The sequence below is a fragment of the Thunnus maccoyii genome, chromosome 2, assembly GCF_910596095.1.
Source record: "Thunnus maccoyii chromosome 2, fThuMac1.1, whole genome shotgun sequence".
Classification (NCBI taxonomy): Eukaryota; Metazoa; Chordata; class Actinopteri; order Scombriformes; family Scombridae; genus Thunnus; species Thunnus maccoyii.
In genome coordinates this window covers 31567453-31579950 of record NC_056534.1, presented here as the reverse complement: position 1 = coordinate 31579950, position 12498 = coordinate 31567453, and the positions used below count along the sequence as shown (strand labels likewise).

The window sequence follows — 12498 nt, the reverse complement described above, 5'->3', positions numbered from 1 at the left end:
ATCTTGCTAAACACAGTCACATATAATATATTTGGTAAGTAAAGACAGACATTCAGTGAGAGAGGTGCAGCAAAGAGGAAACAGAGCCACAGCTTGTTGAGAGGAGTGGGAAAACTGGCTGAGCAGGACCACAGGCATCACATTCTTATCATAACTTCAGAAAAATACACACATGACCAACAGTGAACTTCTACTCATGCAGTTAAATAACATCCTGTCTGCCACTCTCCCCCACTTGTTGTTGTTATTTAATTATTATTATTACTACTACTTATATTTAAACAGGGAGGGCCGTTGAAAGCAAGATCTCTTTTACATTAACTACCTGATTAGAGTACATATAAAAACAATAAAAGCGCATAAAAGTTACAATATACATCAACAGATTATACAGCAAACAGCCCAAAGACATTAACATGAGGGACAACATCAATTCAAAGAAAACACATGTATTGACACTGCTCTGTATCAGTCAAAAGAAAACTAAAATGATTAAAAGGGATCATTTTACAAGCTTCTGCAGATTGTTCCACTTGTGTGGACCATTGTATTTAAAAGCCAGTTTCCCAATCTCAGTACTAACATGAGGATTATCGAGAACCAAATAGTCTTTAGACCTAGTGCAGTGTGGAAATGATCTATAGTTACAAAGACATGTGAGATACCCAAAAAGTTGCAGTGCCGTTCTCTTCTTCTTGTAATGAAAATACTGTAATATAAACTACTAAAATCTAACAGTTTACACTGGCTGCCTGTCAAAAACAGGACTGAATTCAAGGTTTCTTATATTACATGGGTTGGCACCTCAGTACATTTCTTAACGTCTCTGCTCCTACTCCAACTCCAGTTCTCTTAGATCCTCAGATCAATTACTTTTAAGTGTTCCATGATCGAGGCCAGTGGGTAAGGGGGATTGTGCCTTTGCAGTAGCTGCCCCAAAGATTTGGAAGAGTCTTCTGCTTTTAATCAAGTGTTCCCCTCACTCCTCAACTTAACCAACCTAACTAACAAAGGCAACGAGTACCAGCCAATCAGAGGCAGAGTAGGGCATGACTTTAGCATGTCAGAAGTCTCCACCCATAAGCTATTTGGATGAACTTAAGCAGCTGTGTAAAGGTTTTGAAGGTTAAGAGATGTACAGACAGGTTTTATGGTTCAAAATAACACTTTGACCTGTGGTTCCTGGTATTTCTTCTCTACAACAACATGGGTTTAAACTCTTCTGAAGGTGAGAGTCTTCACTTTTGTGTAGGCATAAAGTTTATATGCTCACATTTTAGGCTCCCTGTGTAAGCTGAACCAAAACACAGGAATTCAAATCTTTCTTCTTTTTGTTCACAGGCTCCAGCTCTCCAGTCGTCAGTGACCTGAGGATTGTCCTGCTAGGGAAGACTGGATCAGGGAAGAGTGCAACAGGGAACACCATCCTGGGAAAGAAGGATGTTTTCACAGAGGACATGTCATCGACACCCCTGGGGTCTTTGACACATTGATGACAGAGCTCCAGTTGAGATATGAAATAGAGAATTGTATCATGTGGTCTCTCCCAGGACCTCATATATTCCTGCTAGTGATCAGACCAGATGTGCGGTTCACAAAGGAGGAGAAGGATGCTGTCAAGTGGATCAAGGACAACTTTGGTGAGGAAGCCTCCAACTATACACTGGTGCTTTTCACTATGGAGGACAGACTCAATGGAAAGCGAGTTGAGACCATTTTAGACGAAAGTCCAACTCAAGGAGGTCATCAGTGACTGTAAAACTGGATACATTGTGTTTGATAAAACAAGCATGGAAAATCGCACTCAGGTGGCCGATCTGTTTGAAAAAATAGACGAGATGCAAGGTGCAAATAAATGGGAACCATTATACCAGCAGCATATATGAAGAGGTCCAGAGAAATATGAATAACGATGAATGGTGGAGAAAGCGGGGAGAAAATATGAACGCTGTAAGTAACATTCTGTTGACAGCAGCCGCAACTGCAGCAACTGTAGTTAGCCCACCTGTAGCAGGTGTTTCCATACTAGCAGAGGAAACAGCAGTTATGGCCACAGTAGGATCATTTTTCATGGCTGCATTTCTAAAGCTCTGGGGAAGTGGATGAAACCTGAAACAAGAGACACCTAAGTTGTGTCAAGACACTTGAAGCAAAACATTGAAGTCATTCAATTTATTACCTTTTCATACTGTACATATTTGCAAATTCATGACTTTTTTATCAAGATTTTATTGCATTTCCTCTTTGCATCGATCTACATTCATACATGTTGATCACAGCTTGCCTGCTTTAAATGATAAATAAACCTATAATGACAATCTATTAAATGTTGACGCTTATACATTATTATCTTTATCTTCTCTTGTCTGGAGAACACTACTGTCAATTATCAAAATAAACCAGTAAGTAATAAACTGTAAAATAAACTTCAAAAACTGTTGTGTGGTGTCACATGTTGCACCTCAGTACATTTCTCAACATCTCTGCTCCTACTCCAACTCCAGTTCTCTTAGATCCTCAGGGGTCCGTTTCACAAAGCAGGTTCAACAAACTCTGAGTCTAATCCTGAACTCTGAGTTGATCTACTCTGAGATAGGAAACTCTGAGTTTCCGGTTCCAGAACAGCTGATTTGAGTCAGTTTATTCAACTCGGAGTAGTTTCACCTGGAGTTAAGCGCGTGCACCACAACTATAAAAAGCCAGCATCAATGGAGCCCCGATTCAACGAGTCACCATGGCAACGGGGAAGAGGAGGGCTGCGTTTTTCACCCCACTAGAACTAGAAATCTTAATGCGATAATACGGCGAGTTTGAACATGTTTTCAAAAAGAAGTGCAACACCGCTGCAGCTGCAAAAGAGAGGGAGACGGCGTGGGAGAACATTGCTGCTCGGGTCAATGCGTAAGTTTAAACTAGTCCTTTGCAATCACAATAATATTACAGAGGAAAACTGCTTGATTGGTCGCCTATTAATTTATTTCATTTAGGTCCAATCCCGCGAGGGAGAAGCGCACTTGGCAGCAGTTTAGGATGAAATATAAAAACATTGTTCAAACAGGTGAGACCTCGGCATAATCTAATGGGGGAACCTCATTTTGATCATGTTTTACATTGTAAAGTAAATATTAAGTGGCTGTTTGACTGTGCAGTTGTTTTATCCCCAACATAATGCTGGTTTCACACACATAAATGTCTTCTCATCTACATCATGTTCTGTTAAATAATTAAGCCTATTTAAACTAACACAGACTTCTACTCAGCCAACAGAAAGAAGGCAGATGTCCGTAAAACGGGTGGTGGTCCAGCACCGCCACCTCTAACGGAGGCAGAGGAGCTGGCCCTAAGCCAGAATTTAGGAAGGCCAGTGGCTGGCCCCGACACTGTACAAAAAATGACTACGATTGGTAATGTTGCAAATGTAAGGACGGATTAGGTTTTGTATGTAGATGATGGACTGTGACATGAAACGGTACCGCTCAAAAATAATAATTGTCTGGAAATGCTAGAACATCTATGCGCGGTCTGATAACCATCTCTCAATGAATATTTAATTCTCTGCGCAGTAATGCTGCACCTTCATCCACGGGATCGTTATCAAAAGGACATGCCATGTTAGTGAAAAAGTCGCCACTTACTGTGCCTAATGGACTTCTAATATACTGACTCTGATTTTTTTAATGATTTTTTAAATGACAGACGGCAGAACTAGGCTACGCCAAAACTCGCCTGCTGACTGAATGAATGAGGAAATCAAATGGAGTGTGTGGCTCTGAAAGAGGGCGGAGACTGAGGGAGACTCGAGGTTCATTGAGAAAAACCTGGTCCCGACCAGGTTAGGTTCATAGAGTCTGTTACTACGGTAACTGACCGAAAGCTTAAGTTACCTCTCTCTCTGAAACAGGCTAGAGTTATTCCTCTTTCTCTGGTTTGAGTTACCTCCCTTTTTGAAACGGAAAACTCAGAGTTTCCCTAATTTCAGGGTTAACAGACTCTGAGTTTTCACTAAACCTGCTTTGTGAAACGGACCCCTGATCAATTGCTTTTAGCTGTTCCATGATCGAAGCCAGTGGGTAAGGGGGATTGTGCCTTTGCAGTAGCTGCGCCAAAACTTTGGAATAGTCTTCTGCTTTTAATAAAGTGTTCCCCTCACTAACACTTTTAAGGCAAAACTCAAGACTTACATGTTTTCAATGGCCTTCAGGTGCTCTTGGTGGCTTTTTTTAATAATATTTAATTACAATTTTTATTTTGTTTTATGTTTTACATTTGTTCATATACTTTGATATCACCTTGTATTTTATCATTGCCTTTTATTGTTGTCTTCTATTTGTGCCTTTCACTACTGATGTCATCTTATCACTACTGTTGTGCCTGTAATTTGTACAGCACTGTGGTCAACTCTGGTTGTTTTTAAATGTGCTCTAGAGATAAACTTGACTTGAAAATGTCCATAAAAGTAGAGTGGACAGTTCGAAACCACAGGAAAACTGTAAATTAGTTTTAGTTACCTAGTAAGAATAATTCATATTTATTAATCTATTCTTTTTTTGGTGTGTTTCTCATGTATCACTATTATGCATACCATACCATTATGAAGACTCCATTTGCCAGACCTGCAAAATAATGCTACTGTACATCAAGATTCACTTTGTTGTTTTCTTCACTTCTTATGTACTTCTTGTTCCTTCATTTCATTGCAGGTTCGTGTTATATTGTTTGAAACAAATATAGCATTGAGACCAGTGATTAGTGCATTTTAAGTGCTTTTTTAAGTACCATTTAACATGATTGAGAGTGTTAAATGTAGTGTTTGATCTACTCCATTATCAAAATCATCTCCTGTCTGTGTTATTTCATTCTACAGTTTGTTAAGATTCAGCCTAAGGAATTTTTGTTCCGCGTCACTGATCATTTTGTGGCTGACACAGACTTGCTTGTACAGTTGAATAGGTTGTGTGTGCTAACAGTGACATAGCGAGGGGTTACTCTGTTAGGAATGTTTCGTCACTTCCTCACTTGGTTGGCAGATGTTTAGCATTGTCTCTCGTTTCCTTTCAGGAAGTGAGCTCATAATGTGACTAATAATAAAGCAAGGTAAACAGCACGTCATAGTTTAAACAAGGAACAGTAATGAATCTGAATGATATGAATATTGTATTTAAGTAATTATCGTACAAGTTATGAAAATATAAACTGTGCCAAAATGTATTCGCAAAATTTAAAACACAATATATCAATACGTTCTCACATTATTTATTAGGATTGAAACTTTTTCTCATAAGCCAAAACACATCTTATATATTTCATGGTGTAGGTTTAATATATATCAAATCATTAAAAACAAAACTCCAAACAATAAATGAGGAAAAAAAAAAAAAAAAAAAAGCAAAAAAAGAAAACAAGTATTGCGTTTCATACCGTTTGTTTACTGTCAGCATTAAAGTGGAAACAGACAACTTTTCTTCCCTTTAGCGACGGTAGTGGGAAGAGTTTATTCAGGAAGTATACTCAATGCAACTAAAATGTAGCATACGCAGACATAAGTAATGTGTCATCAGATTTACCTGTACATTTATCATATTGTTGTTGAGGTTTGCTGATCAATGGTCAACTCATCAGCGAAGAAAGTGTCGAGGAGCCTTTGATGTCTTATGCTGAGAATATTTATTGAGACTTGGCCAAGGAGAAATTTAAACTTTATCAATACAGTTGTCTGTGCTTGATGCTGTCTCAACTCTGATGATTCGGTCCCAGGTGGTCACTCTTTAAACCCCTATAGATCATATCGTAAATACTAAACGCCAAGAAATGGTCAAACTCAATGCATCTACTGTATGCAAAGTCTAGCCTATTGGCTCACTAGTTTCTAAACAGGGAAACATTTTTGTTTGTTAGTTCAGTCATGTTGCATGAAGCTTCAGGTCACCGTCAGCGCATTCTGGTCTGGAGCCGCTGTTGTCAGATTATGCCAATGGAATCTACACAGTCACCTATATGTGTTTGTTTGGGGGGTCTCCGGGCCATCTCCCCTGACCCTGGTTACCATGACAACGCCGGTTCACTCTTTATCAGAATGGCTCCTGCTTTCTCCAAACATCTGCAGACAACTGCTGTGCTCCACAAGGAGAAGAGATCGTGTCTCTCTCTCTAAGATTTACTGCTGTCTTTACTGAGACCTCGAGGCCCATGCATGACCCAGTGTAACCCGATTCCTAAAGTTAGAATTTTCCATAACATATATAGCAATAAGACAATAGACACAGGATGGCCACCTAAAAAATTATTATGAGATATAGTTGCGATAGCTACCGGGAAAAACAAATGTGCTATCTTCTTCCTCTTTTGGTTACGCAATGGTTGATGCACTTCCTTTGTGCCATAAATCAAGCCTCCATTTTCCCAGGTAATTGTACCTGATGGCAGACAGAATTGCATAATGAAAGCAAGGCTTATAGGGAATCAATCTAAACGCCAATGGTGTCATTATTCTATAGCCATTACACTGTGCAATCAACATTTACTTCATAATGATAAGTTAAAGCAAAAAGGTTGTCTATTTCCACTTTAAATTCACATACTTCTGTTACTGCAATGTTGTGTCAAAATGTTATAATTTTGAAAGCAGAAGGCAGAAAAGGCGAGAAAAACATAATGGATTGACTAGTTCTAAAATAATATGTGCAGTACTTATACTGTTTTTTTTAGAGATTTCTATATTCAGTGTCACATACTGCAGGTGGATCAACATGTCCTTGTCACACAATACTGCCTAGTTATATTGGAATATTTTCTTTAGCTTTACATCTTATTCCTCTCCATAAACAAATGGCAGCTAAACCACATAACACTCCCAGGACGAGTGCAGGAGCTCCTAGAGCGAGAGCCACTGTGGTGTCAGCTCCCACTGCTATAACCACCCCAGCAAGCAGCAACACAAACGCAGCGGCCGAGGCCACGCGTATATTCTTTCTTTTGGCTTTTTTCTTCTTTTCTCTCTCTTTCTCTTTCTCCTCCCTCTCTGCATCCCACATTTTCTTCTCCTCCTCTTTCTTCTTTTCCTCCTCTTGTATCTTGAGCTCCTCCTCCTCTCTCAACTTTCTCTGAGCTTTCTCATACATCTCATTTGTGTAGTGTTTGCCCCCATTATCTTGTACCATTTCCTTGATCATGGTGATCAGCTCCTTGACCTGAACGCGGTCATCTGCATCATTGTTGTTGAAGGCGTGGTATCTGCGTCCAAATGTAATTGAGAGTCTCCGTAGCTCCTTGCACTCCTTCAGAGCATTGTCAGCTTTAGCCTGATCCTTACACGTAAACAGCATGATTGTGTACATGGAGGCATCGTCTCCAAAGTTATCCTGGATCCACTTCACAGCATTTCTTTCCTCCTCGGTGAACCTTACCCCAAGCCTTATCACCAGGAGGAAGGCATGGGGGCCGGGTACCGACATCTTGACGCACTCCTCTATCCTTGTTTTTAATTCTTCCTCTGTGATGCCTGTATCAAACAGACCTGGTGTGTCAATGACCTGGACCGCAGTCCCGTCCACTTCTCCGCTCTGTGTCTCACAGTGTTTGGTCACAGACACAGGGCTCGGGTCTTCTTTGAAGGCAGCTCTGCCAAGGATGGTGTTTCCTGTTGCACTCTTCCCTGAACCGGTCTTGCCGACCAGGACTATCCTCAGCCCTCCAGACAAATCTAGAGCTGTAATAGCAAAAGCAAAATTAATGTTGAGCACAAGGCTAAAGTGAATCCTTTCTTTGTTGACATGTTAGTCGGCAGTGAGTGTTTTGATTCATCTTTGGTTGCCCAGGTTGTGAAAAACCTTTTTGACTTGTGTATATCTTCCTCTAGCATAACTCGCCTTATCTTTTAAGCTATCTCTTTTGAGGTACCCTGTTGAGTTTTGACCACTAGTGCTCTAAAGCAATGTTTTTATGAGTGGGTCCCTGTTTGGTTTGCATTGTGCACACACACAAGGACACACATGAATGCTATTTTGCTTTCGACAGTTGGTGGCTGTAAGGCAAAAAGAAATGACGCAATGTGCCATCAGAGGAAGAGAAGGACCGCAAGCTAGCAAGCATGGATGTGAACCACAGATGTATTAAGAGAACTGTATACAGCGGTGCCAGTCAGCCTTGCTGCCAAGCAGAAAGTACCACGGCTTGAGGCTGAAGCCAATGTGGATGTACATTAAGTGCTGGCTCTAAAATATCCCTGGCTCCAATTGACTCCCATTCAAAAAACGTCAACTTCTGTCTAGATTAGCGTTTCTCAACAGGGGCAGTACTGCCTCTCAGGGGGCTTTCAGAGAATGTCGGGAGGCGCTGGAAGCAATTTGAAAGGGAGGTGTTGAGGTGGTCTTGGGGGGCATTTGTGTATGTCTGTTTTTGATGCCAGTTTAGTCCTTCATTCAAATGCACATTTTCACAATTTCATCATTAGACTTCAGGGTTTTTTTTTCACAGAGTCAAGTCTTTTTTTCTCCATTTTACATGTGTAATACTGTCAAATTTGTGTATTGGGCTATGAGTGCTTTTAAGACGCAGGTGACCTACACTCAACACTGTACCTGAACACCTCCTGTGTAAAGTAGACCCTCCCCTCCCCCCCTCCACTCCCACTTCATCACGGAGTGCACTGTTTGTAGTCACACTCACAGCTGAATGAAGTTGTAGTAGGGTATACATAGAGCAGCAAGCTTTGGGACGAACTTAACTCTCTGTGGTTGAAACAGGAACTGACGTTACTTTTTATCACCATGAGAGTAGGAGATCTTCCAGAGGGCGTAGACATTTTTTATTTATCTTTTTATTATCAAAAATACAGAAATACATTACTTGGGTAGAGACCACATCAGTACACTCCAGACCACTTGTTATGCTGCATTTCAAATAGGTTTTTCTTCTAGCTTCACTATTCACATCAGATATCCTGGGTTATATTGTCATTTTCTAAATTTCACATGTAAATGGCAATATAATGGCAAAGTAACACTGCAAGTGTTACTGAAAACCTGTTGGGCATTAATAGAATTTATCTGTGATAATTACATTTGTGTAAAAACATTAATGAATGTTTTCCCCCTGAAACAATAAACGTGTTTACCTTTTCCTTTATACGTTTGTAGTCAGGAGTATAGTTACCTCATGACACTAATTGGGATATAACAACCAGAGGTTGTGAACATCCTTGTCTCTGGAGATACGACGGATACACAAAGGGAGTGTCAAACTTTTTTTTTAATTTATTAATTTTCCATTGCAAATAAATTAAAAAATTTACAAAAGTTCCTGTCCAAACCAATAGGCCTAAGCCCATGGAAAAAAAAATATATATATATTATAATACTAAAATTACTCCCAAGCCTCTTTGGTTGCATTTCTTTTCTTTGTAAACATCTTTTTGTTTTACACTCTTATGTTTATAAGCTGCTTGGTTTTAGCAACAGCCTTGTAAATATACAACATTTTACAATCAAATGAACACATCTACCGTACCGTACGGTATATTTGATCCTAAATATAATGTATCCTTTAAGTTCTTAACATCTGCGTGGCAATATTAAATGTCTATGTTAGTTTGAGCAGTTTACGAGTAAAAGGTTTTGTACGGGTAGTCGCATGGAACTTAACATTTGTACGGAGCGTCTTCCATGACAAACACAATAGGCCTTGTACATGCTCAGTAAGTCAGAATCAATGCAGGGTAACTGGTGGAGGCTTTTATAACCCACTTCCACTCCCTGCTAATTGGTTTGGGATGGCACTTAATATAGCGGACCCTCCAGGGGCTAAGAAACTATGCTGAGTCTCTACAGCGGTTTGCTGTCATTTATGGTCGCGACAGTTTCTCTGTCCTCTCCTCTACTCTATTTGTCAGTGTTTGTGTTTAGCTTAGTTTGTAACAAGTATTAAAATGTGTTAAATTCCTGTAAACTTAGCTGTACTGGCTGAAACAGCCCCTCCTCTCAATCAGCAGCAGAGGGAGGAGGAGGAGGACAGGATGAAGATACTGACTCGTGTCTGTGTTCTTCATTCTTTCTAAACTTCACTCAGTATTTTAATGTCAGGAATATTATTTATTTTACTGACATTTTTTATTTCTCTCAAGTTATCAAGATATTATTGAATTGGTGAATGGTGACTTTGCTGATGGAAACATTTCTGTTGCTGCTGTAAGAAACGTTGTTAAAGAAATGTTGTCAATTTTAAAATATATAAATGTATTCTAATCCTGTTCTGAATTTATTTTAAAAATATTAATAATATATCCCCAACCAAAACCTCTTTGGGCCTTTGACCTGGTTATTTTCTTTGGATAGCATCAACTGGATAACATCATAAAACAACAACAACCATATCATATCAGCAAAATGGCACAGTCCAATAAAACATGCCACCAGTATTCTATTGAACACCATAGCTATGGATACATATCCTTCTGCTTTTTTCCAGTAGCCTCAGACTTTTCCCTCAGTAGGCTGCTCTTATTTTCCGTTGGAACAATTAATAAGAATCTTTCTTGTTTGGCATCAGCACCAAATGACCGCTTTCTGATTGGCTGCTGTTTGTGATCAATCACGAGACCAAGTTAAAGTTTAACTGTCAAATTTCTAACCGTTGCATTTGTTTAACACTCATAAATATAATTTCTATTCACATTTTTTGCTCCCCGCATGGGAAGCTAATGATATTTTATTATTCTAACTGTCCAGTTAAATCAAATGTATTATTTGGCATCCAATGACATGCTTTTTAATGGTATAACACAAAATAATAACTAACATTAATATTCAGGGGGGACAATTAGCCTACATTCTAATTGATGGTGTGCAGTAAGGGACCTGGGTAATGGATAGGGGGGCGCTGGCCCAAAAAAGGTCGAGAACCACTGCTCTAGATAAATACTAAGTCAATATTTTTTTCAACAAGTCATTATAATAAGTGTGCTGGTGGTCATATTGGAAATTATTGCTCAGTTAATTATATTTGAAGATGTATAGTAGCTTTGTGGGTGTTGATTGGCAGCTGTGATTGACAGTTGGCTTGCCTGATGCTCTCAGAGTCAGACTATTGTTGCAATATTTTGGTAAGTTTAATGTTATTTGACTACAATATCTGCCCTGTTAGCACAATTTAGCTAAAGTAGCTAACATTAGCTAAGTGTGTGCCACTCAGTGTTGTCAGCTCTTAGCTTAGAGCATGAAAAGCAACACCCCACACTGTTTGGAAGGTGCTAGCTCAAAACGGAAAAGATGGTGCTAACCATAAGAAAAAATCTGGGCTTCAAACTGGCTCCAATACAAACCAATGGGTGATGTCATGCCTCGCAATATCCGTCTTTATACAGTATACAGTCTATGGTATAGCACAGTTATCAGGACCCATGTGTTTGTCTCTGGGTTATTTGCATAACCACAGTCCTTTGATTAGTGACATTGCCTCTTTGCTGTCACTTATCCAACTTGCTAACATTATCAGCAGCTGTGTGTGACAGGCACAAACTGAGGCTACAGTTAGCCAGCGTTCTGATATTTATACTTGGTGCAGCAGCTGATATGTGAAATAGACCTCAAAGACTTTGCCTATTATGTCACAATTAGAAAGGGACCAGAGAATTCAGCCGAACTGAATTTTCAAGATCAAAGCAGACAGAAATAAGCTAATTTTGAGCAGAAAAAGCAGTTTACACACAATAAGTGTATTTTTGAAAAAAATCACCTGCATTAACATCATATACCAACATAGTGAACCACGTGATTACATGTACAACATAAAGAATATTTAGTGTGTAGTTACCCTTTAACTCTGCAGTTATAGATGTTAGTAAGTCATTATTAATAAAGTATCATAAGCCACCAAAATGTATTAAAGAGCAGCTCCAAAGACAAAACTAAGAGAGGAATACAGTAAAATACACACCAGACCAAGTTTTTTTTTTTCACAACCTGGCAACCCAAAAGTTGTTACTAATCTAAAAGCAAAGAATAAGCCATGTATTAACATTAATAAAGCCTTTATGAAGTGTTCCTTATTATAAAGTAGTACAGATATATATTTCTAATTATAATGAGAATGAATGAACATACCGTCAAAGTTATTAAGACCACACCCATCAGACCGAGGTAGAGTTCTCTGCTTCTTTTCTCGCAGTGGTATTGCTGTGATAATAAAGTAGACCATTGAGAGCCATATGAAAATAGACTATTAGTCACTGACATCATTATCAATGTCTACATTTTTTCTCTCTCCCTCTTGTGCTCTTCCCAGTGTCACAGTATCACAGTAAGTTTTACATGTTACAGCAATCAAAGGATCAATACTGTTTTGTTTTTTAATATTAAGTCAGATAAATCATCTTACCTTCAGCCATTACTATGGAAATAATTTTTCCAGTTCCCAGGTGGCCAAATGTGTTGTTCCAGGCCTGAGTTGTGAACCTATTAACTCTTAGCTCTTCGGCTCAATTTTTACATTAGTTTTCTGGGAAAC

The 12498-nt window shown here is 39.1% G+C and overlaps 1 protein-coding gene and 1 pseudogene across 1 annotated transcript; one reads left to right on the top strand and one right to left on the bottom strand.

Annotated features, from left to right (window-relative positions):
- The first annotated feature begins 1122 nt into the window (after nt 1-1122).
- On the top strand, nt 1123-2328 carry LOC121911984 (annotated as a pseudogene).
- Nucleotides 2329-5278: 2950 nt separating this feature from the next.
- On the bottom strand, nt 5279-12486 carry LOC121882711 (GTPase IMAP family member 4-like). The gene is made up of 3 exons (XM_042391131.1): nt 12370-12486; nt 12096-12167; nt 5279-7705 (listed from the first exon to the last, which is right to left on the bottom strand). Exons 1-3 carry the CDS (start codon nt 12377-12379, stop codon nt 6774-6776), a joined length of 1014 nt encoding a protein of 337 aa, XP_042247065.1. The 5' UTR covers nt 12380-12486; the 3' UTR covers nt 5279-6773.
- Between the last annotated feature and the right edge of the window lie 12 nt (nt 12487-12498).

What these genes read in the sequence shown, in the direction of transcription:
- LOC121882711 (XM_042391131.1), bottom strand. An exon ending in TGGTCTTAATAACTTTGACG is followed by an intron (nt 7,706 to 12,095) that starts GTATGTTCATTC and finishes TTGCTATTACAG; the next exon opens with CTCTAGATTTGTCTGGAGGG.